Raw genomic sequence first — 16,379 nt, forward strand, 5'->3', positions numbered from 1 at the left:
ACAGACGTTTCCTATTAGCCGTTGGAGCTAGCTGTGTTGGGGATGCGACTTTCCTTACTCGTGTGTTGAAAAATTACATCGGTTTGAACTGCCTGATTTGAGTTAGCCAGCAATTCTGACATTTGCTGAGTTATATTTTCATGCTACCAGTGATTTGAAAATCGCTTTTATGAAATAAGTGAAACTTAAAATAAAAATAAATATTTTTATAATGACTTTCACACACAGTTTGAAATTTAGGTCTTTAATTTATATTTTGCCATTTGACCCATTGCTTTTAACATCACATCGTTATTTACTCTACGCTACTCACTGTATTGCTGACTCGCTAAACCCATAAGATTTTCATATTTTCAGAACGTAATTTAATTTTCAGGAAATGTCCTTTCCGACGGGATAGAGAATATCGTAGAGAAGTTGTCCGACGGGAGACGATTTACTGCCAAGTCAATATTAAAATTGACGCCGAGAAAAGTCCACCACAACACGACGTTTACGTGTCAGGCACAGAATACAGCGGAACGAACACACAGGTCGGCGAAACTCAAACTTGAGGTCAGTATTGTACGAAGTTTATTTTTATTTGATAAGATAAGATAAATTTTTATATTTAGTGAGGCCAAAATTATAGCATAAATTCATATTTAAAGAATAGGCGATTATGGAGACCATTCCAAAACAGATCGATTTTTATTTTTATGGCGTATGAGTCATACTAGTAACGTTATCTAACTGGGCGTTATGACGTAATCAATTATTTTTATTGAATTTTCTAGTCAGTTATATAACTGTCATGTTAAAAGCAAACTCGCGGTTCTATTATTTACACTTTCATTTAGAAAGAATAATTTATTGGTACAATGGCCTATTTAAATCTCATTACAGTTTTAGTTTTTTAAGTTTCGTTTCCTATATTACGTAAAATTTCGTTTTATACTGCTGTAACGTTATAAATGTTGCCCCACGTTGGACACCAATTGTGTAACAGGATAACGGTGGGCTGTCTTGCTTAATGGCGTCGACTAACTCACTTAGTTGTAGGTACGACTTAATATAAAATTCGAAACGAGTAAATCGTATGGGATAAAGAAAAAAGAGAATAAATTTACAATATTTATTGTAATAGGCAGTAAAATGTTTTTTATATTAAATAAATTACATACATACTTCTTGTGTAAAATAATTTAATTCAAAAATTAAATATGGTTGGCCGTCTTGTATAAATTGTGTCACTGTTTATACCATTGAATAAAGAACTGAATATCCTTTCAAACGAGCTTTCGTATTTAACAAAATCATCGATTACGTCATCACGCCAACACGGTTTTCGGGTTTAACCTCGTCAAATTTTAGTATATCTCTGTGGATTGAGAACATCCTGGACCTTAATCTTTTTAGAGTCCCCAGATCACTTTACTATTACACACTTCATTCGTTAGTCATTGCACTGTTACCACTTTTATGTGGAGATGTTACTTTTATACCATCGAAGGTGATTTGACTCGCATTTGTAACGTCTGAGTAAAGGGGAGGGGGCGAAATGATTATTAACGGAAGGAACTAGGTTTTGGGAAAAAAAAGACGGTGACTTATTGTAACTAACGAAGAATGTCCATGTTAAAAGTAACCAGTTGCCATTATTTCTTTTATTGAGACAGTCACGGTGTTTTTCGATTTCAATGACTTCTGGGATAATGATTGGTATCGATTTGGTCCATTGTTCGGGTATTTTCGATTTAGTTCGCTGCATTTTGCTTGTATTTGTAAATCCAAATTGGAGTTAAAAAGTAGATGAATAAAATGCTATAAACATATTTAAAGAAGTTTGCATCGTAATCATATCGTTTGTCAATTTTCTATTATCAATAATCTCAAATGCTTTAAAAACTGACATATTTACTGAACTAAATAACATGCTACTCGTATTTTCAAATCCCAATTCAATATAACATGTCAAAATATGCTAAATATTTTTCATTTTTCATTGTGTTTCACATAAAAACTATTACTCTTGAGGCAATAATCTGGATTATACATAGTTTTTATCAAAAATGGTAATCCCCTTTCCATTAATATAATGAACGAGAAATTACTCGACCTACATAGATCTACCCTAGGCTAAACATATTAATCTCGCACAAAAAAAAGCAACAGTACAATAACACCGAAAATAAAATTATGAAAACAAATCCATCTGTTTAAAAAAAACAAACGATCACTGACAGCCATTACCTACGCAATATAGATAGCTGAATTCAACCGTGAAATTGTTTTGAAAACTGCAATTGTCGGATTTGTATGCATCAATCGACAAAATTTATTATCCAACTTTGTACTGTGAAATGCAATTCGTATGAGTTATTATTCTTTTTGAAGCGATATTCTACATCTTTTCCAGGGCACGATGAAAAAATCGGCGACAAATCGAGCGGTTTAAAATGGATTTCGCAGATTTTCGATCGCGAAAATATTGCAACGGCGCATAAACCGGAGTGATATAATTCTCAAGGATCAATGAAATAACACAAAAAAATCTTACCGATAAAAAAATATATATGTAGTTCAAGCTGATATTCGTTGTCTTATTATGCAACCTACCTATAACAGGCGATCCATTTGGCTATCTATAGTGAAATTCTCACTGAGAGTGCAGTACGGCTAAACAAACTGGGTTGTCAGCCTTCGCCAGCTGTTGATTGCTCACTCAAGAGCATCGCACGGGACTGGTTTAGATAAAATTAATCTCACAGCAGTACTAGTATACCTAATACACTCCCCGGCACAAAATCCGGCACTACAATTTTTTGATTAAGTTTGACAATTTATAAATTTTTTATTTGTATTCCGATTTTCAATATTCTTGTATCCGTTTATAGGTACATCGTTTGTTATTATCCTGGTAATAAAGAATGTTTGCTTAGATGGCACTATATAGAGGTGAATAGAAGCGTTGTATTTTCTCCTAACTTCAAAATAAAAATACACGAAATGGTTAAAAATTTTATATGCAAAAAATAAAAAAAAATAATCCAAATTACAATAGTATAAATTGCAACGAATAATGTGTATAACAAGTTTATATAAGTAACCTAATTGAATATGGCAGCAGCAATGTATTTTGGCAACAAATAATATAATATTAACTTTGTACTTTACCTCACGTGAGCAACTTCGGCCGCGGTGAACAGCGAACCTTCTTGACTCGGGAAAGAGATGAACAGAGGTTTGGCCGGTTGGGCGTAGGGTATTTCAATAGCATTGTAAACCACGCCCCTCCGCATGCGCAGTAGCGACTATCAAGACCCGCCCACTTTCTACCCACAAGTTTTCTTAAAGTCAAAAAATCACAATTTGTTCTCAATCAAAATCTTGTCTATTTTTTATCTTAATATGTTCGCAATCCCCTCCCCCTTTTCAATTAACGCATCACACGCTCCAATCGGACCAATAACAACAAAGATGCCCTTTTGGCAACGTCGTTGTGTTTAATTTTTCTATATCAATTATTCTATTCGGTACATCCTGTTATATGACATAGCACAAGATCCTGTCGTTTAAGCACTCTTAAAAGAAGAATTGCTGGAAAGAAGAACACGTGACAGAGAACATTTGACAAGTGGCGTCCGTGTCTGAAATGACAGATTTTGGCAGATAAGAAAGAACTGTGATAAATAGAAAAAGAGCTGTGATAAATACAAAAAGAGCTATGACAACCGAAAAGAAGACGAATGGGATGAATTGACAATTGACAGTTAACAGACCGAAAAGAAGAAGAGGCGGCCATTTTGGCAAGTGGGCTTTTGTCACGTTGCTAGGCGTGGTTTCGTTCTCATTGACTAGTGAGAATGGCTTCATTTCCGTTGGAAGGGCGGGGCTGTGTTGGGCGGGACCCGTGTTGGGTGAAGCTTCGTTCTGCTGCGCATGCGCAGTAGCAACTGTCTCTCAATGCTATTGAGATACAAAATTTAAAATTTTCCCAAACCCAACCGGTCCGACCTCTACTGAGATCGTTTGAGATGATGGCGCATGCGCAGTAGTAACTATTTCTCAATGATATTAAAATACAAAATTTTAAACATTTTCCAACCCCAACCGGTCCGACCTCTACTGAGATCGTTTGAGATGATGGCGTATGCGCAGTAGCAACTATCTCTCAATGCTATTGAGATACAAAATTTTTTCACGTCCAACCGGCCCGACCTCTGCTAAGATGGTTTGAGATAACGGCAGGTATAGTTCGTCCCAAACCCTTCTTTCAGTGCGTCATAGTTGATCGAATTCTCTCTAACACATTAAGCTAGAAGTGACAGCTCTCTAACACATTAAGCTAGAAGTGACAGAAAAAAACGTGAGTCTGTGATTATTATACATAGAACTTAGAAAATTATTTATCGTAAGCTAATTCTACTTACGGATGTATAATTGGTTGGAGTTTCTTCTTCTTCTCTAGCCACTCCTAGCGGAGATTGGAAATCATCATGGCCACTGCGACTTTGTTAGCAGCGCGCCTAAAAAGTTCAAAGTTGGAGTTTAGAATACGCTAAATAGATATCCAATCAATGATGCGCATAAATATAATTTGATGCAGATTGTCTCGATCGTGACAGTACTTTCACAATGTCAACTAATAAAATGATAATTGTCATTCCAGGTTAGTATCTTCAGACATTTTACAGTGAAAATTTAATTTTGTAGTTATTTATTGTATAATAAAAATATTTTAAATGTGCCGAGATATATCGAGAAAGAACAAAGACTAATATTAAAATTATTAAATTATTTTCAATTAGAAAAAGACAGATTACGATCCTGCAACTGTCAAATTTAACTAAAATGTCATGCAATAATTCTCGACATTCTTAAAATCCTATATGACGTCAAAATTAGTGACGCACTGAAAGAAGGGTTTGGGACAGACTGTAGGTTCTGCTCGGGGTAACTGCATCCCGAAAATCTAAGTGAGGGCGACGAATTGCGCTTAAGTCGCTTCTTTCTTAAAGCGAGTGACGATTTCTTCATATTTAGGTCATAGATATTTCCACTACGCATCAGATGGGGTTGCGGGTACGAATTACAAGTACTTCAAAAAATATTTTAAATATTTTGCGGAATTGCAGGACGATCAGCTGAACTTTTCTGCCTATTGGATCCAAAACTTTCAAGTTTTTGGTTTGGGCAGTCCAAAGTATGCGCAACAGTCGTTATATACCCACATTTCTAATGCCTCGAGTTTATACAGGCTGCTAACTTTTAGCGTCCACACTTCAACCTCACACAAAAGTGTGGAATGTATGTAGCACTTTACAAAATTATATTTTATTTGGATATCGAGCGATCTGTCGCGTAGAAAGCTACACATTTTAAAAAAATTTGCTCTGACTATTTTCTAAGTCATGATTAAAATTCTCAATGATCCAAATACCCAAGTTCTTAACTGTAGTGATAAGATATAAGAAATTTTGTGGAATTTTTCAAAACAAAAGTTTTCAATGTTTTATTGACATACTTTAATTTTAAGATAACTATTATATTAAACTAATGTGATATTACATTAATTTGATGAATAATTGTAATTAAACAATGCGTTGATGTCAAAAACAAAATAACAAGAACTCACGTTATTGAAGTTTTTCAACAAACATTTTTAATTGGAATATTAATTATACGTAATATTTCAGGTGAAATACGCCCCCAAGGTCTCCGTTACCATTCTCTCTGGTTTGGGATCGGCCGGTCGCATTCCAGAGGGAACTGAAGTGAGGTTAGGTTGCAAAGCAGACGCCAACCCATCGGATGTAAACTATCGATGGTCTTTGAACGACGAACCCGTTATGGGAGATTTTACGACCGAATTGGTTCTACACAACGTTACCAGGAAACAACACGATGCTATTGTCAAATGTGAAGTACATAATGCAGTAGGAAAGAGCGAAGAAAGTCAAACGTTAGATATCAGCTGTAAGTATTTCTTATAAATTATTAAATTATTTCTCCTTGTTTCCCTCTTAGTATGTAGCTAGGAAATACGTGTCTACAACAAAGAATTTTTAAAATCTAATTCGGATAAATAGAAAGGTTTGAATAATGTTCACGTTCTATTATTTTAGATGGTCCTCAATTCCGCACAAAGCCAAAATCCGTTCAATCTGATTTAGGGGCGAGTGTAACGCTCTCTTGTGATGTGGACGGCAATCCAATCCCAGACATTTCTTGGTTTCATGAAGACCAGAAGAAAATTGTTAGTACCAGTGCCAATTTAACACTAAGGATAGACCACACGACAGCTGGACGGTACTACTGCAAAGCTAGAGTCGCGGGATTCCCTGAAATTGGCGCAGAAGCAGCTGTGTACCTTAAAGGTCGGTATTGTATCAGAAAGAACTCTTCTGTATTTATAAATCTCTATTGTTGTTCGATTTTAGTGTTTATACGTAAGTCGTTGTGTTACTAATTTGTATTTTCTCTATAGGTCCTCCATCGATTGTAAGTCATAGAACCCAATTTGGCATAGAAGGCGACAACGTTCGTGTCGAGTGTACAGCTTTCTCCATTCCTGCTCCAGAACGCGTTGTTTGGACTTTTAATGGACGAGAGGTAGATCTGCACGATCAAGATTATTCCATATTAGAGGATCCTCTCCCAGAAGGTATCAAATCTACGCTTATTATCAGAGAATCTCAAGAAAAACATTTTGGAATGTACAATTGTAGCGTATCGAATCCATATGGTAGCGATGTTGTCGAAATCAGCCTAATGCCACAAAGTAAGTTATTATTTTTATTGTTTATTGCATCTGTAAAGTATCAACTCACAGATTTTTTATTTAATTCATTGGATTTAGTTCAAGTAAATTGATAAACAATATTAAATATGTTCTCTTGCTCCCCTATCTGGGACGAATCCGCATTGTTCTTGGGGAATTTGTAGTAAGGGAATTGATTTTAGTCTTTCACTGATGATGGTTAGAAGTACTTTGCTCGTGTGTGATATCAATGCTACTGTAAGGTAATTACTGCAATCTATCGGTGGACCGTTTTTATAATCATTTCACTTTCCGGTATTCCAGATCTCATTGCAAATTTTAAGCATTACTTCCGTCCCTAATTCTCTCATTTCTTTGAGTGTTTCAGCTGTTATTCTATCTTCTTTTTCTGTTTTGCTGAATTTTAGCTTTTTAATTGCCGCCTCAATTTCTGATTTCAATATTTGAGGTTCTTTTTCATAACTTCTTTTTTCTGTATTATTGTTTGGGTCGTTGTTAGAGAATAGTATTTCGCAATATTGTTTCCACATCTCTGCGATACCGTCTGGGTTTGTTATGGTATTTCCACTATTATCTTTGATGATATGTGTCTCCGGTTTGAATTTTGACTTGATTTTTGAAAAAAGTTCTCTAGATTCTTGGCGGTCAGCATGTTCCCATAGTTGTACACATATGTTTTTAATATAATTATTTTTGTCTATTCTGCACAAGTGTTTTATAGTTGTATTTATGGTGCATATCTCTATTTCTTTTTGTTTTGAATTTGATGTGCCGTTTTTAAGTTTTCGTCTTTCTTCTATATTTTTATAGCAAATAGCTAATTAGTTTTACAGTAGAACTCAATTGATTGTTCAACTGATTTATATAGATTATTTTAAATTATGTACCTTTGAAGAAAATATTATTAATTGTTTTATTTCTTTTTCCAGAAAGTTTTCCAATGCTGATCATCATTGTCGGTGTTGTTGGAGCCATAATTATTTTGATAATAATAATTATGATTGTGTTTCTTTGCCAAAGGCAAAGTAATAAGAAACCACCTCCGGAGAGTAAGTATAAAAACAAGATATTCTTGTTCTTTAGTATTTGTAAATTTTAGTTAATATAAAATATCTCATATATAATTTTCTTTGTGTCTGGAAATAAGCTAATGTCATGTGTCATTTTCTAAAACTGCTTCTTTACGTATTTTCTTTATCTTTTTGCTCCTTTATTATAACATTCTAGAATATCGTTATCTTCATTTTATTCTCCCTTTATCTTACTTTTCAGTGTTCACTTGATATTGTCGATGCTATTTCTAGAATGTCATAATGCAGTGCTGCCTTTCAACAAGCTCTACTTTTTACGCTAATATAAATGTAATTGCAAATAAAAATATCAGATAGGTATGCGGACGATATCATCATCATCGCAAAATCTCAATTACTTACAAATATGTAGTTCCGTGAAAAATAGTTAGAAATAGGAAAGAATATGGCGGAATTTTTTACACAAAAAGATATAAATTAAGGAATAATAAAGATATTTAGAGTCCTCTTCGTATTTAGTGTCCTGTTGTACAGAATATACAGCTCTAGGCTTACAGAAAATGCCGTAAAATGGTTAGAGGCATTTGAAATGTGGTGCTGCCGGCGTATGTTAATATATACAACGTAAATATTCTCCAGATGATAAGAAACGATAAAGAAATTGTTAACAGAGTAAAGAACAGAAAATTGACTGCATTATGCGTAATAATAAATACTGACTTTTACAGTTGATTCTACAAGGCAAGATTAAGGACAAGAGGGGATCTGGGCATAGACGTATATTCTGGCTGGCCAATCTTAGGAAATGGACTGGTCTAAGGTCAAATGATCTATTTCGAGCTGCTATGAATTGAATAAGTTGAGTCAATATAGTCGCTAACATCACCAGAGGATAGGCGGCTTTAAAAGAAGAAGGAAGAGATTTAAACAATGAATAGAATAGCCAGTATAATGATAGTTACAGTTAGGCAGAAACATTCAAATTATGGAATTTAGTAGGATAATAAAATATAGTGGGTACATAAAATATCTTTTATGAAAACTATGTGAAAATTAAAAAAGAAGAAGATTGTAGAGCTGTATGCAAAATTCAAACAGTTTACCTTAACTGCATTATTTTTATTGAAAAGGGGGGTTGGAGATTGTAGGACTCGTTATTGCTTCAACTTAAAAGTTTCAACGGATTTCTACCTTCCTATATTGTTTATTCTTGGGTCATGAAATTAGAATAACCAGAGACAACCAAACCTGCGAGCTAAATAGACGGATGGGCGGCATATGGAAGGATGACAGACATTTTTAAAACAAATACCCCAATTCACCTGAAAAGGAAGGCATTTAACCAATGCATCTTACCAGTCTTGACCTACGGAGCAGAAACCCTAACTTTAACGAAAGCTACTACCGAAAAACTGAGGGTAACACAAAGGCGAATTGAGAGATCAATGCTGGGCCTGACCTTGAAAGATCGCGTGAGAAATGAGGAGATACGCCGACGAACTGGCGTAGACGATATTATACTGCGAATCAATAAACAAAAGTGGAGGTGGGCTGGACATGTTGCTAGAATGGAAGACGAAAGATGGACAAAGAGATTATTGGAGTGGAGACCAAGAGCCGACAAGCGAAGTCGAGGCAGACCACCCACCCGATGGACCGACGACCTAAGGAGAATAGAAATAAACTGGATTGCAGCAGCTAGAGATAGAGAGAACTGGAGACGTTTGGAGGAGGCCTATATCCAACAATGGATGTGAAAATGGGGCTGGATGGTGATGATGATATTGTTTATTACATTAGTATTATTTAATAGTTGAACACTTCAACACTCTCTGCTTATCGATAGGATAGGTTTTTTATAAGTTGCTATTGTTTTAACAGACTCCAACACAATGGAGAAACAGTGCAAGGAATCAGACCGAAGTTCCAACATCTCAGATCTCAAGCTGGATCTGAGGACAGGATCTTCCAATAGTAACGTTCACTGTGATATGGATTACATTCCAGGAGCTGAATCAGAAACCGGCAGCGAGTCTGTCATTACCAGAATCGGTGTTCCTTTAGCCGGGCCGGTTAATGTTCCTGGGCAGGATATCTACAGGTATTCTGCGGACTACACAGAGCCTAACTTCCCACCAAAGGTAACAACTGTATTCTAGAATAGAGTTTTTTTTATTATCTTTTGGAAATAAACATCAAAATGTAAAGTAAATTCTTTATTATTAATGTGTGAGTTGAAGGTACAAATATAACAATCAATATTTTATTTAATAATAGATAAAACGTTTTATATAAAATGTTTTTTATTTTTTCAGGATGGTCAAAATAACAACGGCTATGTTCCGTACGTGGATTACGCGCGGGACTATAACCCGCCGATGATGCAACCTCCAATATCTTCCTCATTGGATCATACAAGGGAAAGCCTTCAGTCTACTCGTCTCCAACTAAACTCCCTCCAAAATCATCAACTTCCGGTCTCGGGGTCCAGTTTGCCGTTGAACGACCTCTCAGACTTGCACTTATCTCATCAGTCCATTCCCAACGGGGGATTGCCTTCCATAGATCCGCGGTTTAGCGCAACTTACGGTAAGATATCTTCTTTATACTTGTAATCATCACAGTGACAGGTTTGACATCCATTTTAACATGCTATACAGATTGGAGGTGAACTAATCCTTGTTTAATAAAAACATATACACTTCTTGGAAGCATAGCTTTCTGATTGCTGGCTACGCATGGAGCGGCGAAAAAAAAAACGACTATAACGACTGTAACGATAGATCGCGCCATCACACATTACATGGAGTAGTAAACACAGTCCCATGCGTGTTTAATAATGAAATAAAATAAATTAAAATGCAATCGAATCGCATTTAATCGTATCAAATCGAATGAAAACAAATGTCGAATCGAATATCGAATCGAATGGATCGAGTCGAGTCAAGTCGAATGAAGTCAAATCGAGTACATATCGAATCGAATCCGATCGACTCAAATCGAAATAAAATCAAAAATAGAATAAAATTCTTCTTCTTAAAGTTCCATCTCCTATCGGAGGTTGGATATCATAACGGCTATGGTCACTTTGTTGGCTGCTGCTCTGAAAAGTTATAGTGAACTACAATTAAACCATTCTCTAAGGTTCCTCAGCCAGGAGATGCGTCTTCTTCCTATGCTTCTTCTTCCTTGGATCCTTCCTTGCATAATAATTCTCAGCAGCTCATATTTTTCTCCTCTGGTTATGTGACCCAAATACTCTAGTTTTCTTCTTTTTATGCTGTTCATAATTTCTAACTCCTTATTTAGACGTCGTAGTACCTCAGCATTGGTAATCCTTTGAACCCACTGAATTTTTAATATTCTTCTGTAACTCTTCTATTTTTCTTATGTGTTGTTTCTTCAGTGTCCAAGCTTCCATTCCGTATAGTACGATAGAAAATATGTAACATCTCAGAGCCCTCAATCTGAGATGCAACTGAAGGTCTCTGTTGGTAAGCATTGTCTTCATTTTCACAAATGCTTGCCTTGCAGTTTCAATTCGGACTTTGATTTCTCTGCTTTGGTCATTTTTGTCATCAACCCAGGTTCCCAGATATTTGTATGTCTCTACTTTTTCTATTTTGGTTTGCTCTATCATTAATCTTTCATTTCCATGTTGCGTTTTTGAGACAATCATAAATTTAGTTTTTCTCTTATTTATTTTTAGTCCGTATCTAATGCAATAATCGTTAATTCTATTTACCAATTCTTGTAGCGATTCCAGGGTGTCTGCCATTATAACGGTGTCATCAGCGAATCTTATGTTATTTACTATTCTTCCGTTTACAGAGATTCCATCGCCCAGATCCGCTATCGCTTCCTGGAATATGGCTTCACTGTACACGTTAAACAGTAATGGTGACAGAACACAGCCCTATCTTACTCCTCTATTTATATCTATATTTTCGGACTTTTGTTCTTATATCTTTATATTGGCCTTTTGATTCCAATACAGATTGATAATGATTCGTAAGTCTCGTCTGTCTATATCTTTGTTTCTCAGTACATCTATTAGTTTTTCATGTCGGACCCTGTCGAATGCCTTCTCGAAGTCGATGAAACAGGAATAAATATCAAAAATAAAATATAATAAATTAAGTTAAAAACCATTGCTCCGTGCTTAGAGGTTGAGAAAACTATGCTTCCTCCTCCCCCCACCACCGGTCACTCCGAGAGTGCCACATCTCTCGTTTTTGTTGATTTAATGTCATAAAAAACGATTTTTAAATTTTCATCTTTGATAAATTTGTATCTTTAGGAGAGGTCCGACACTGGATTTTACCCTACAATTCTGCTTTAATACCGTTGATGGAAACAGCTGCATATTGACGGTCGTTATTTGAAGCCAAACATAATGATGACATAATGTACAGTGAGTCTAATTGACCAATGTATGTTGCCAACAAACACGATCCAATTTTAAATAACAATTTCGAAATTTTCTTCGTCAAATATTGGGTTTTTGCTGACATTTATCTTCTTCCCAAATAAGTAAAGAAGGGAAGATTTAAAAATAAAGAATTCCGAAAACTCCGTAATTAAATTTAATAGGTTATATGAAAAATTTAATAACATTATTTGCTTATGAGCTTTAAGTTGCAGCATTGGCATATATTATAGTTGAAAAAGATGCCAGTAGGTGTTAATCTAGTATGTTCAGTTCGTAGTCTTCTGAGTGCTTACTACATTTAATGTTCTGCACATCATCCGCACAGATATTTAGATATATCTGTATACCCTGAATTATTATATGGTTATCAAATACATGCCTTGGAATAAATATAAATTTAGTTGACACATCTTTAGGAGTCATCAGAGATAGCTAGAGAAACATGAGTCAGTGTTAATAATTTTTAATGTGAAATACTCCCGAGTAGAATTATCCTTGATAGTTAAGTAAAAGATAAGAACCAAAATTGCAGGAATGATGTGATTAAATTAAATAATTTATTATGACATTTTGAGAAGGATATGATAGCAGGAAAGTCGAAAATGAAGTGGATCCGCATTACAAAAACTGATAAGGTACCATATGCTTAGAGAGAGATTAGAAGACATACTAAATTATGCGTGGAGTCCGACAAGGGTGCATGCTGACACCTCTCTTGTTCAACTTATACTCTGAAGAAATCTTCCGGCAATAGATATCGTATTCTGTATCTGTCATTGAAGCGAGTCATCGAGCAAAATCCTAATTGGGAGACTTTTTAAGTTTATATCCAAAAAAAAACTGCAACGGAGAAAGGAATAAAGATTTCTTTTAATTTAATATCTTCTTATTTCTGTAAAGAAACCTTGCTCTGTTGGAACATTGTGGTTCCATCCCTTTCTAGATCTTCTTCTGATAAATGACTTTTCTCGGGTTATAATGTTCACACTGGTCCACTTATTTATCTAATATTCTGCACATGTTTTTGATCTCATTGGGTATACGTAAACCCATCACCAATTAGCATAAACACCCTCGTACATAATACAAACTCATCACCGCCATAAAACTACGGATTTAAAAATAGACCCCAAGAGATTTGTATACTCATCACTGGCCTACCTTCACCCCGTGACAGGTATAGACCATACATAAACCCCTTGCAAACCGCTAAGATTTGGTAATTTGACAGAATAAATCTAAAATAGATGTATTAAATGCAAATGCAATTCTATGATTTTTATGTAGGAATTCCATAAAATTCTATTCTACCTAAAACTATGCGAAAAGAAAAATTTCTCTTCATTTGCCCTTGTTCCTTTAACATGGATTGTGAACTGCTGATAGCTTACGTTTTGAGCTAACGCGGACCAAAAATAATAGTTATCTTATCATTATCAATAATTTCAAATTTCAATTTACATAATATTTGTATATCATCGTGTTTCTTTCTATTTTCTAATGTTTGTTTTCCTATTGTGTCGTGCTATCTAGCTGTTCTGCTTTCTATTGTCACATGTTGCCTTACTTCCTTATTACTGACATACTTCATAACTTTTATAGATAATATATTTAAATTATAATACTTTTCTACCATTTGGTCTCCAATCTAAATTTTGTATTTTCTTGGTTCTGTTGATACTACGAGCTTTTTAAATTTGCTAGAGTTTTTTTGCCAAAATTTCCAGACTAAATTCCTTAGTCTTAGTATTGAGCTCATCTAACATTCTTTGTATTCATTGTTCGCTATCAGAACTGGTCATACTGCTTTTATTTCATGTTCAATGTGACATTTTACGTGACGTTTGACGTAAAACATCATATTTTACTTGACGCTTGACATGACGTTTTACTTGACTTTTGACATAGGATACTGTTGAAGCTTGACCTTGAAACACTTGATTATTGCTTAAATGTTTCGGCTATTTGCCAGTTTCAATAAGCACTTTAATTATGTAAACATTGCATAATACAGAACTATATTTTGTCTGCACTTTTCAACAAGTTTAACATGGAATGAAAAAGTGGTATCTGACCTTAAATACATCTGGCAGGTACTTCAAAATACGAGTTTACATATCTGCCAATAATGCATTTAAAACACAACTCTTCTTCTTCTTTTTATGTAAACATGACTCTGTCTGTTTTTCAATGTACCTCCAGTATGGCCTAGGCCATATATTTGGCGATTTAATTCACCAAAACGATAGCAGCTTTTGCTAAAAGATTTAATCTTTACACATTTGTATAACCCAGAGGACAGAAAACGATATTACTAAATCGTGTTCGTTCATGGCCAGCAAAGTACGTGGCACCTCTGTATACTAACCACTGCAGTGGTCAAGTTTTAGGAGACATTCGTTGGACTTTCCGAGTTCGAATTTGTATCAGCCCAAGTTTCTGATAATGCAGGGACGCTGAAATGGTTCATAATACTGTATTGATACCGATTCGAGCACGGGAAGTTTAGCGAATTTGTCCTTCTAGGCCATATATTTAGCCATTTAATTCAACAAAACGATAGCAGCTTTTGCTAAAAGATTTAATCTTTTACAGAACATTTTAAATATTATTTGTTATTGAATGATAATCTTAAGTTTACATTTTTTAACCGATGATGATTTGTTCACAGGTAACCCCTACCTCAGGAACCCGAGCGTGGGTCTGCCAACGCCCAACACGGCGAATCCCTCGGCCACGCCGGCCCCGCCGCCCTACTCCAGGGAGAATTCCAGACTAATCAGTTCTAGTGCCATGATAACCGCCAGTGCCAACGTGGTGAACACAGTGGTGGCGAACGGTTCCAACGGGTCCGTGCCGCAAGTTACTCGTTTGCCGAACTCTCCCACGAGTCAGTACATAGTGCCCAATTCTAACATGGCAACACTAAAACGGGGGACAATGGCGACTCATGTGTAGTGTTTTTTGACTGAAAGTGTGCTTTAGGTGAAAATATTAATCAAAAGATTTGAACTGGTAAAAAAGTCCTGAATGTTGAGTTTTTAGTACATAAAAGTCACTGATTTAATATACTGGCGATGTGCTTTTTAGTTAACTAAACAAAACCATCACGATCGATCCAATCGTCATGTGCAATTTTTTATAATTGGTCGTATTATATTCAATACATATATTCCTTGTGTTAAAGATTATAGCGATGGATTATTTTATTTTTTTTTACATACACTTGTACACATTTATATTTTTATTACTGTATTAAATCAACAACTTTGCCAGTTATTATATAACTGTCGAATAGTTTCTATAAGCACAGAGTCCGTATCACAGAATAAATTACAATGCAATTTACACCTGGCGGTACCTGTATTTCTAACAGCCTCCAAGCCAATTGCGGTTGATAGCTAGTTAACCTACTCGCTGCCGATCACGCCCCAGCGCGTATTTGAGTTACTTAAGTTGTTATAAGATCGTTATTTTTGATCGGCAGCGAAACTGTCGGAAGTTAAAACCTTTCCTCGTGGCTGTTGCGACTTGGACACCAGATTTTACAAACAAGCAACATGATTTTAGTAAAAAGCTCAACATTCAGTGTCTCTTTTATCATCCACGCTCTGTTGAACGTATTAAAAGTTGCAGTTTTCGAGGTGATGTTAAAATAAGTGAATTTATGACGAGAAGACTGAATAATAATAAATTGATTTTTTTCTTTAGGAATATTAAATGAAATGAAGAAATTGTTCATATTTGGATTAGTACCCAAGCCGAACGCTACTATTGTACATTTTTTACTAGACAATTAAATTAATTGAGATGAATCGTTGATTAAAACTTAATCAGAAAAGTAAAATGGAGTTGTTTTGTGCTGATTTGATGAGGTCGGTTTAATAGTAATCATACTTAGTTTTTGGGGTGACCTGGGTCACGTTACCGTCAAAGAATTTCTTTTTTTAATTAATAAAATTAATGCGTTCTATGAGAAAATAGTATGTTGTTAGTCCTCCTTTGCTCGTAGTTGCCGAATTCATTTTCAGAGGTATTGTGGAGAATATTCAAAGGAGCTGATTGAGCTCATAATAGGTGACCAATCGATTAGTCCATTTGAACAGAATGTAAGTCGTCAATTACCGGCTCAGTCGCATAAAACAGACTAATA

The 16,379-nt window shown here is 35.2% G+C and overlaps 1 protein-coding gene across 2 annotated transcripts in view; it reads left to right on the plus strand.

Annotated features, from left to right (window-relative positions):
* Positions 1-16,171, plus strand: part of LOC140450304 (irregular chiasm C-roughest protein-like) — a 518,835-nt gene extending 502,664 nt beyond the window's left edge. For both annotated transcript variants that reach the window (XM_072543856.1, XM_072543858.1), the window contains exons 8-15: positions 377-555; positions 5,679-5,958; positions 6,108-6,359; positions 6,470-6,763; positions 7,693-7,812; positions 9,676-9,935; positions 10,110-10,383; positions 14,898-16,171. In XM_072543856.1, coding sequence (XP_072399957.1) covers positions 377-555; positions 5,679-5,958; positions 6,108-6,359; positions 6,470-6,763; positions 7,693-7,812; positions 9,676-9,935; positions 10,110-10,383; positions 14,898-15,184 — 1,946 coding nt within the window. In that variant the 3' untranslated portion in view covers positions 15,185-16,171. The remainder of the gene's footprint in view (positions 1-376; positions 556-5,678; positions 5,959-6,107; positions 6,360-6,469; positions 6,764-7,692; positions 7,813-9,675; positions 9,936-10,109; positions 10,384-14,897) is intronic.
* The last annotated feature ends 208 nt before the right edge of the window (positions 16,172-16,379 follow it).

Source organism: Diabrotica undecimpunctata, chromosome 9 (assembly GCF_040954645.1).
Source record: "Diabrotica undecimpunctata isolate CICGRU chromosome 9, icDiaUnde3, whole genome shotgun sequence".
Lineage (NCBI taxonomy): Eukaryota > Metazoa > Arthropoda > Insecta > Coleoptera > Chrysomelidae > Diabrotica > Diabrotica undecimpunctata.